The sequence below is a fragment of the Crocodylus porosus genome, unplaced genomic scaffold (genome assembly GCF_001723895.1).
Source record: "Crocodylus porosus isolate Cpor-Errol unplaced genomic scaffold, CroPor_comp1, whole genome shotgun sequence".
Lineage (NCBI taxonomy): Eukaryota > Metazoa > Chordata > Crocodylia > Crocodylidae > Crocodylus > Crocodylus porosus.
Window position 1 is genome coordinate 181081295 of NW_017728886.1, and position 10877 is coordinate 181092171.

The window sequence follows — 10877 nt, forward strand, 5'->3', positions numbered from 1 at the left end:
GGGGCGGTGAAGGGAGGAGTGTCTCTAGCTCAGTATTTTTCTATCTTTACACAATGTCCTGAGGCAGGAGGGGTGCTCCACAGAAAGAAGGATCGAACCCCTTCGAGCTCTAGTAAACTGCAGGCGGTGGGGAAAGGAGGTGATTAGAGTGGCAAGGAGAGTGGCTGCTCCCCTTACTGCTCTGCCATGTGGAGGCATGGATGTAGGGACACAGGTGGAGCCACAAGCAGGCCAGGGGGAATCCTGGCATCTGTGTTCCTACGTGGCAGAGTGGTGGAGTGGAGGCAGGGGAGGCTGCTTCTCCCCCCATCATGGGGGAGGGATCCCCTTCCTCTGTTGTGCAGCAGTGTGGGCACAGGGATGCGAATGCTGGGATTTCATCCTGCTTGCCCCCCTGCCCCACTTGGCTGCAGCTGACAAATTTCTGGTGCTGACAGAGCAGCAGTTGGGGGGGGTGGGGAGAAGGGGACTGGTCTCTCGTGCCTGGCAGCCAATCAAGGGTGGCCTGTTGGCCTGGCTCCACTTAGCATTCTCCAGAAGCCTAGGAAGCCCATGGAGCATGGTGGGAGGCATACAGAAACACCCCAAACCTGCTGGCCTTGTCTGGTGCAGGCACCCTGTATGGGCTCCCCCACCCCAAGGGCAAACATCTGTTCTGTTCACTCCTGACCTAACCTAGGGTACTTAAAGCATGAAAGTTAGATTGCTTCTGCCTTGGGATTTTTGGACACCTGTACTTGGCCTTAGGGAAAAAAGTTTGACTCCCAACAGCTAACTTAGTTTCTGCTACCTATGTCACCTGACAGTATGCTTGCATACACAGGTTTAGAATTAAAGAAGCATATTTAATTTCAGTTCCCCAGGCCGGCTTAGTTGCTTTCTACAAAGCCTCACTGGCCAGTGTAAAGAATTCTAAAATGTAGAATAAAAGTTAAATGCAACTTGTTAGCCTAGCTATAGAGTTAGACCAGAACACGGATTTGCACTCATTCATACTATCTGGCCAATCTGTTCTTATAACAAGTCAGTTAAAACGATGTTTCAACCTCACACGGCCAAAACCCATTGTATCTCTGTATAGGCAAGTTTTAAAATTATTTTTTTGACAAATATAAATGCGTAAGACACCTAAGCTATCTCATAATTCCATTTAAATGATATTTTTTTGAGGCTGAAAAGCATGCTGCTGCCTGTTGGGAAATTACAATGCACTGCACTACATAACACTACCCTGGGCAGGCCATTGCCTTGCAAAATGCAAAGTAGGCACCTCAGACCTTCACAGATTTAAAAAGCCAATGCTGAAAAACCCAGAGGGTCCAGAAGTACACACTACTCTTTCACTTTGCCATTTACAGAAGAGCACAAATGTTGCCTTAATCGTTTTACTTGGGCCTTAATCAAATGGTTTTTTTTTTTCCCAACAGGCTAGGTAGTACTGGGAGCAATGCAATGAGTCCAAGAACAGGGACATGTTTGCTTTTATGAAATTTCAGTAAAAATATTTAATGTTCAGGGGAAAAAACACATCAAACTGATGGTGATTCACTTAGCTCAATCACCCACCCCTTGCTACTGCTGCCAAGAACCTATCTAAGGCATCAGGAGGATAGTATGGGCTGCCATGCTGACCTCTAGACTGAAACAGCCCTCGTCTCCTGGCCTGTAGAGTTTAATGTCTCCATCAGCTCCGCGGTGTGGTTCAATGGTGGCTCGATGGTGATGAACATCTTGCTCCTCTCCACGATCTTGACTGAGCTGCCACTCCATCTGATCTCTCAGTTTGGACTGTTAGGTGCATGGGCGGTTTATAACAAAAACAAAGGACAGGAGGGAATAAAGAAAACAAAAATGGGTAAAGTAGACGACTGAAAAGACTACAAGACAAAGAAAAGCGTGAACAAAAAAACCAACTTAAATACAGTGGCGTAAGAAAGTGAAGAGAACAAAACCAAAATGAGGATGAGCAAAATGATGGGCTGAAACATCTGAAAAGCAAAAAAGAGAAAGAGAGGAAAAAAGAATGCAAACACTGGTTATGAGGCGCATGCAATGAGGATGCATGAGTCAAACCAACAGCAAGCATACAAATCATGAAGGATACGGGATACAAGGCTCTTCCTTCCTTACTTGTGCTGTGCAGAAAAGCCATATCCAGTGTGGCTGCTGTGGTAGTTTAGACATGCGCTCATTGGCAGCTCTTTATGAAAGGCAGTCCTTCGCTGGCTACAATGCTTCTCACTCGCCGCTCGGTTAGGGAGTGAGCTGTAAGCAGGCTTTTCAAAAAATACCACTTAGAAATTTTATATTATTTTGATTCTGGCAAGACTTTTGAGAATGTGCCATACCCACTTCAGAGATTGCACCACAAATAACTTTACACATTCATTAGCAAGGCTGCTAAGTGATTTCAAGAAGATAATTACTTTTTTAAAAAAAATTTCAACTCTTCTTCATGGAGGATCATCGCTGTTAGGGACAAAAAGATTCTTAGATATCTATGGCTTCCCTTGAATTAGCCTTTTTTGCCATGAGGAACAGCCTCTGAACCAAAAGTAATTGAGCATAAAAGAAAACCTACAAAGTGTTTCACATTTTAAACTTGAATACAGTGCAGGTTTTAAATAATAACAAAGCCACTGTGAGGCAAATTAGCTCTAGGGTAGCACAGTCAGTCAGAAGGAGAAACAGTAAAGAAAGAGAAGGAAAACAAGAAGCCTACTTACCTGGAAATCTGTGATTAACTCTTTTCCAAGGTTACCAATGGGAGAGTCTCGAGACATGGGTGTCATTGTGGACAGAAAACTGGAAGACTCTGTGAGGTGAGGGAGGGGAGAGAGATCTTCCATTTGTTCTTTGAGGCCTTCCCCAATGTGATCAACTTTCTCTAGAAAGTTCTGCAGCTCTTTTCGGAAAGCTTTCATCCTTGAGTTGATAGTGTCCAGAAGTTCTGGTTCATTTTTATCTTCCTCTCTCTCTTCACTTGTGAAGCCCTGATCAGTGGAGGGACTACTGGTTATGTGCACCCTGGCATCATAAATTAAGCTATCTGTGTCAGTAATAAGGCGGTCTACAGTTCTTTCAAGCCGTTCAGCCTCACGTTTGATGTTAATTATAGACTCTGTGTCTTCTTTCACCCTCACTAGCTCAGTAGAACACAGGTCACTAACTTCTGAATGCTTTCCACTAGCAAAACCTGATGTCTTCTCATAAACTTCTTCTGAGTCACTCTCGCCCCCAATGGGCCCCTCTCTCTTTGGTTGAGGTGGATGGCCTTCTTCACTGTCACTTTCTTTCTTGCCTGCATCACTCTCAGCATCACTGTCCCTGGGACTTGAAGTGCGCAGCCCCAGGTGAGAGACCAGATCATAACGCTGCACATTGGACATCAACACACGATTCTCATATTGGAGTTTCATCACTTTTCCACTCAGTTCATTGATTTGTAACCTGGCTGATTTCAATTCTTCTTGTAGGGATCCGCCACATTTAGAAGCAGCATCTTCCAGCCAACCAGACTCTGGACTGGGCTCAAACTTGAATTTGTTCAGTTCATTTGTCAGTTGTTTGTTGTGATCCTCAATCTCAGAGATTGATCTCCTCAACAACTCTGCCTCTTCTTCAACAAACTGCAAGTGACGGCGCAGCTCTGTGGCTGACTCCACAGAGTCACCGTACGGTGAGGTAGGAATGCTTGAAACGTGGTCCCGGCTAAGACATTCTTTTTCATACTGGCATCTCATGTCTTCCATCTCTGCTTTAATACCCCTGTTTTCCACCTCCAGCTCCACTATCTTCCTGCCTAGTATGTTTGCTTCTTCTTCTACCAGTTTCAGACGAAGCTTCAACTCTGCCTCCCTGGTGCTTGGTGGCCCTCCTGCCTCTCCAGTAGGGAGGGGACTGTCCACATCTCCATAAATGGACTTGTATTTCTGGAGTTCTTGTTCCAGTTCATCTTTCTCCCTTCCCAGTTTGGCCATCTTCTTACGCATCAAAGCTCCTTCTTCTTTGGCAAATTGAAGCTGGCACTTCAAGTCAGCACTGTCGTCCTGCCCATAAGAACAGCCCCACAAAAAGAATTATTTTACATTAAAAATATAATAAGTTGTTTATGTTCCAAAATCCTCATGTCTTTTTTCTTTTAAATGTTACATACTATGTATATGTACACACATAATACAGTGGAAGTGCTATGCAAATCACAAAGTTGACACATTTCACAACTTAGTCCTAAGTTAAATTAATACAGTTTATAACTGATTATAGATTAATAAAAATCATAGCATAACTGAAAATGAATTTAACAATAATCAAACACCACACAAATTTAATGGAAAATAATGTCACTGAAAGGAAATTGTACAGTGTTTTGGGGGGTTTGTTTTTACATATTCCTTTATTGTTCATTTTAAAAATGAAGATAATTTTTATCATCAGTCAATACTAACCGCATAAGTCATGCATTATTCTTCTTTTTGGTTTTTTAACAGTCTGTCTAGAACACCAAAGCCTGTTGAACTGTAAAACTGTTTCCAGTGTTAAAAAGTATGCTCTAGGTTTTATAATGAATCCTCAAAATATTCTATGGGATAAGTAACATTTGTGACTTGTCTTGAAAATGAAAAGTGCTATCATTTTTATTATTAGAACATATCTATGGCAACTGTGTTCTTTGGGATCTAAAAAATAATCTGAACCCTCAACAAGTGTCGTTGGTAAAAAAAAAAAAAAAAGAATGAATCAAAGTCTAACTCCCTTTGAAAATCTTATAGAAAACACAGACCATCGGACAACTGGTCTGAGTGGTTTTTCCCCCTATATTTTGGACGACAGGGCAATTTTAAAATGTTGTACCATACTAGATTAAAACTCCACATAGAAATGAGACACAACATTAAGTAAATTTTAAGCTGATGAAAAAACCGCTTACATAACTCACTTTCATTAACTATCATGGAGATGCAGGCACAGGGATCAAAAGATAAATTCATCAGTATCACCATAAAAGTGAAAGACACTCTCATACGATTGTAGGTTGCATCAACATTTCATCAAGGGAAGGCAATAGGGTACACATGCAATACACTGTGTGCTGTTTCACACTCAGCAAGACTATGACAGTTCACAAGTATGGTTTTGTTACAGATTCATAGTAAGTGAACCAAAGGTAGGTCCATTATTATATGTCTAGATGAATGCTTGGTCTATTTTAAGGACATTTAAAATTGAGGCTTTTATTTTTCGGAAGTCACATGTGGCTGTTCAAATTGCATTTATTTGTTTTTCAACAGCCGTAAGCACTCCTATGTGACATTTTCTTTATGCTTTCTCTGAAATGCAAGATAATTTATCTCGTTCAGCATCTTTCTTTGGCTTCAGAACTCAGGAATCTGTTTAATTGCCTAATTCTCTTTCAAGTGATTGCCCACATGCATAACTCCATTGGTAGGTATGAATGCACCTCAAGACTATCACTACTGTAACTACTGTAACCCAAGTTGTAGCCACTCCTTCCATGATACCCTGAATCAAGGGAATAAAAGGACAGTGTGCATTTCCTACTCCACAGTTCCTCTCAACCACCTTGGCTGTCGACAGAACAGTTCTGCCAGCTTGTGCTATGGCTTGCAATTCTACTCAAAGATTTTTTAAACCACTTCTTCATTACTCTTATTTTTCTCTTTCATCCTTTTACAAAGAAAGAGAACATTTATTTCTTAGCAATTTCTTTCCATTTGCCAATGGAGGCTTTGCACCCCCCACCCCTTTTAAGCCAAGGCAGATATGCTATGCTAGAAGCTGCCTATTGACTATATTTTCTCTCTTCCCTGGGGAGAGAAATTAGGACCTCTTTTTTTCCCTTCTTTTCTTTTACTGCTTCTGAAGTCATCTTGCTATGGGGTTTTCAGGCTTTCTGGTGTTTAAGGCATGCCAAAGTCCCATCCCTGCATCTGATGGACAATAAAGGTACAATTTTATTGTCTGTGAGAATCCCATATTCCTGGAAAATACAGGTCTTTTATAGCCAAGACATGTTTAAACCACAAAAACAGTTCCAGATGTACTTCATAGCCAAATATAGGGGTTCTGCCTCCAATTCCAGTCTGAAAGATTTGAACAGGTGCTCTGTGCTATTCGACACTGGCTTCTCACAGACGCTTGCCACTTCTTCAGCTCCAGAAAGGCCTCTGGTGGGTCACAAATCTGGTGAAAGTCTGTAGTTCCAGTACTGAAATCTCCAAGACAGATTTCATGCAAACAGGAAGTGAAAGGATGGTTACACCTCGCCTCATCATCTCAGGAGTCTGCTTTTGTCATTTCCAGCACTGAGTATTTTTATTTTACCCTGGGAACCATTACCTTCAGTCCTGTGTGACTGTAACAAAATTATATCTCTGAGTTTTATCTAAAACCAACTGATGTTTTAGCCCTGGCACCTGCTTTGGATCTGATCACTGTGATACTGCCTACAGAAGTTGGCACATCAGTACAGATTCTAAGCATTATCTGCAGTTCCAGGTCAAAGATCTAGACTCTAAAGATCAGTCCATGTTTTCCAAGGTGTTAACACAAAACCCTTGGTTTCAGGCTCACTGGCCTCAGAGTGCTTATTCACTCCTTCTGATGAACTCCTTACTGGATTTAGGATGTCCAATCAGCCATTAATCTGGGGATAGATCTGACCATCTGGCACCCCATTCATTGGCTTTAGTATCTTTGATCCCTTTGGATTAACTGAATTAGATTGAAAGGATTCTCTGGACCCAGGTTTGAGATTTGCAGGACACTAATCCATACCTGTACCCCTTCCTTTGCAAAACTATTGTTCCTCATTCACTCTATCAAATGGATCAGTTCAGGGGCTTTCAAGGACCATATATACCATATGGCTAAGGAGCTTCCTATTTTCCTGAGGGAAGCAACTGAGTCCTCACACAGACTAGTTAACATCCTAAAGCACTCCAGCCTAACAAAAATGGATTTCCTCATGATTATTCATCATAGACCTTTTCAAAATGATCTGGCAGAAGCTGGCTGGTCTCCTAACCACCACAAGTTCTTTTCAAGAGGGAAGAAACTGACAGAACAGGAAGTGGAAATGCTTCTTTTACTCCCTCAGTGCAAGTCAGGAGTGTGGCTACAGTGTTCTCAGAGATCTGCAACAAGTCTTTCCATGAGTGCTTGAGTAACTTCTCTTTTATCTCCACCAGCCCAATGTGGTGTTAACCACTAGAGTCACAGGACAGGCTAATTCATGTAGCTATCTTATTGTATTGGGGCATGCACGTGTTCTCACTAAAGTCAAGTAAAGTTTCGTAATTAATATTACCTTGATTTCAACCAGTATAAATAGTCCCTTGGCCATATTTGAGCCAAAGTATGATGTCTGTTTTTAAAGAAACAAAGATGCTGGTTGACTTTAGCAAATTTTGGATCAGGCCCTTAACTCTTTTGTGGAATGATGTTGGACAACACAAGCCCAATGCTTCTACAGAATTACGTGTTATTCTATAAGTAAAAGTACTATTTTATAAGTTGAAAAGTGTGTTTACTCATTATTCTTTTACCACTTTTTAATATTTTATTAATCTTTTGTCTATCATATTCACAGTTGCAAATCTAGTATTTTTCCACAGTAGCCACAGTTGACAGGAATTTATTTTTTATTAAGAAAGTTGATGCATAAAAGAAAGCTAATGGATGATAATCCCAACAAACAAATATGGAAAGGAGGCAAAGCAATGGATCTTTTCTGTTGCACTGAGTGCATGAAAACAGACAATACTACTTCCTTGAGATTTTTTCAAAGAAATAATGTTCTATAGAGATGTCATTAACATCTAAGTATGCCAGAAATATAAGATTCCAACCTTCACACAGATGTCCACTTGGAAGCTTTGTGTACAAGAAATATCAGTGATTTCTTTATCAGTTTAAGTAAACTTTAAAAAGAAAGCAGGCAGGATAGGTTTAGATGCAGGTTTAAAAAACAGGGCAGATAAAGGACCAAAATAAAGGGCCAACACATGGAGAAGAAGGCAAGTTTGTTATTAGTTAATTCATTACATGGAAAAAATGTGATCAGCAAACTTCATGATCTTCTGAAGGAACAAGAACATAGAAATCTCAAAGGTTGAAAGCTGGGCTGTGACACAGTCTGATTATATGTCAAATATGGAATACTTTCCAAAATGATATACGTATGCCAGGCTAAGATGGGGGCTAATGATGAATCTAAAGCCTGCCTAGCATTAACAGTCATGGTACTGACTTTAAAAGATCATTAAGAGCAGTTAGTAATTCACGATTATTGGTAGCAAATATTTATATATTATGGTGCCATAATTTTGCATGGCAGTTTGGAGAGGTAACAAAAGAAAGGCAAACAAGATCAGCCCACTCTTTATGCATTTATAACTTAAATTAAGAAAAGACAGAACATGCAGCCCAAGAATGAAAGGGGTAGGGATAAAATTCATTACTTATGAACAATAAATGTCATCAGGAAACTGAGGACCTCATCAAAAATCCCAAAATATGATATTTCTTTTTCTGGCAGGACACAAAGAGAAATAGACATAAACTAGCAGCACTTCCACCACCATCTGCTCAAGGTTATTGCCAAGCAAATGGATGGTTAAGCATTCACTAGGTTGCAAATTTGATGAAAGGCACCAAAACTGGGACCAAGCAGCTGGCTGAGTGCCAGCGCTCCTACCTTGCGCTGGAGAACCAGTTTCCTTTGTGTTTTGACAGCTGCCTGGCATTTTCCAAGAAGCTCCATTTTGCAATTCTGCTGAATAAAAACTTATTTTCTTCAATAAAACTAGTGGTGGAGAGTCATTGCAAAGTCTTCCATTTATTTTGAGACAAAAATAATTTTATAGGTATTATGGCATTTCAGTTAATTTTCACTGTGAACGCCTAGTAGAGAAAAATTGGTTCTGATATAGTCTATGCATAGTACATAGTAAAAAGCTGCAGTTAAAGTTTCTATTTCATGTTCACTGTTGTTTGCAAAATAAGTCTGAGGATGGAAAAATAGGTAGGGGATAAAAAATTAGACTTTGTGGTTTTGGACAAATCATTAATGCTCAGATTCTCTAAGGATATGTAAATAACTACTTCCCATTAATTTAGACTTCCATCCAGTTTGTTCCCAGAAGTTCTAAATGGTTCTCAACTGGTTTTAGATACTAAAGTGAAAAAGAGACAATGACAATCCACAAAACTCACTACGTACATATGTTCCAACAGCATCTCCAATTGGATTGCAAAGTTCCAGGATGCCTATATGAGGACTTCTATGTTTGGCCAGTGGTGATCTGTGCCTACCCTGAAGGGTGGCACTAAGCATTCTGAATGACAAGTTAACATAGCCACTAGGCACCTACCTCTGAAGCAGGACTTTGTGTAATGTAGTGGGTTATAAGCAAGTAAAGGCATCTGACATTCAAGACTGAGTCAGGTACCTAAGGCTGAAGTGGGACAGGAGTTCAAACACAGCTCCATGCCAAGCATTTCCCATTGGTTACAACTAGACTTTCTGGATAGCTGTCCATTGTGTGTCCTGCTGCTCCGGGCATGCAGAGGGGCTGGGGCAGCTCAATGGCTGGACTGCCTTTCTAGGTAGCCCAGGCAACGGCGACTCCTTCTGGCTGCTGCTGCCACTGGCCCAACCCTGTGGTAGTGGTAGGGACCTGCTCACATAGCCCCAAACTGGCCTGCCCTGTGCTTGCTTCAAACTCACCTGTGCTGAGCAGCAGTGGCAGCCGGGCAGATACTGTTGCTCAGCACAAGGGAAAAGAAGACCCTCCCTCTCACCGCTGCTGGGCCCTTCCTGCTGCAGCCGTCCGGAGCTTGCACTGGGCTACCCTGCATCTCTGCAGCTATCACTGTCATCTCCGGGCTGCCCAGTGGGGCAGCAGTGACAGTGCAGAGCAGTCACAGGGCAGCTCAGCAAGGGCTCTGGGCAGCTGCACTAGGAAGGGCCTGATATTAATGAAGGGAAGGGGTCACTTTTTGCCTGTGCTGAGCAACAGTTTCTGCCTGGCTGCCATTGCTGCTCAGTGCAGGGGAGTCAGGAGCAGGTGTGGGGTGGGCCAGGTTGGAGGTTTGCACACAGATCCCCACTAATACCATGAGGCTGGGGCCAGTAGTGGAGTCCAGCAACGGAGCCACCCCAACCCCGCTGTGTGCCCATGGAGTGGCAGGATGCGTCACAGACGTGTGGTGTGGAATAGGTATGGAGCAAGCTGGATCGGGGCTGTGTGCATGGGTTCTGGCTGATCCAGTCCTGCTGGGCTGAGTCCAGAGCAGGCATGAGGCAGGGCTGGGGCTGCACACTGTTAGTGGTGGTGGGGATGCACCACAAAGTGTGTGGGCTCTGGGCTTTTGCTGGGTAGGGGCAGGTGCTGACCAGCTCAGGGGGTATTTGTGGGGAGCTCCCATGCACACCCCACCATACCCACAAACCCTCTCCTGCAAACCCCACAACCAGACCCTCCCCCCCAGACAGTCACATGCCCATCCACACCCTCCCCCACAAGCCCCACATCTCGCCCCACATGCAACCCCCCCATACACACCCACATGCCACTGGAGGGAGCCCTGGTCACTGTTACACACACAGACCCCACCACAACACATGCACCCACACTCCCCATGCATACCCCACACCCACACACACCCCCGTAGCCACTCTCCCCCTCCATATACCCCACAAAACCCATACTTACCCACACATCCCCACAAACACTCTCCAAACCCCTGATATCCACCCACGCACATCCACACATAAACCATACCCTCCCCCAGACCCTACATCCACCCACATACAGAACCACATCCCCTCACAAACCCCACACCCACACACG

The 10877-nt window shown here is 42.9% G+C and overlaps 1 protein-coding gene across 12 annotated transcripts in view; it reads right to left on the reverse strand.

Moving 5' to 3' along the window:
• The window catches only part of MTCL1 (microtubule crosslinking factor 1), a 181390-nt gene that overhangs the window by 58545 nt on the left and 111968 nt on the right, over positions 1-10877 (reverse strand). For 4 of the 12 annotated variants that reach the window (XM_019546147.1, XM_019546113.1, XM_019546096.1 and 1 more), the window contains exons 5-7: positions 8720-8797; positions 2727-4049; positions 1633-1788 (exon numbers count right to left, since the gene is read on the reverse strand). In XM_019546147.1, coding sequence (XP_019401692.1) covers positions 1633-1788; positions 2727-4049; positions 8720-8797 — 1557 coding nt within the window. Of the gene's footprint in view, positions 1-1632; positions 1789-2726; positions 4050-4939; positions 4949-8719; positions 8798-10877 lie in introns of all 12 variants that reach the window. The other 8 variants (XM_019546163.1, XM_019546155.1, XM_019546177.1 and 5 more) reach the window with 4 other exon arrangements.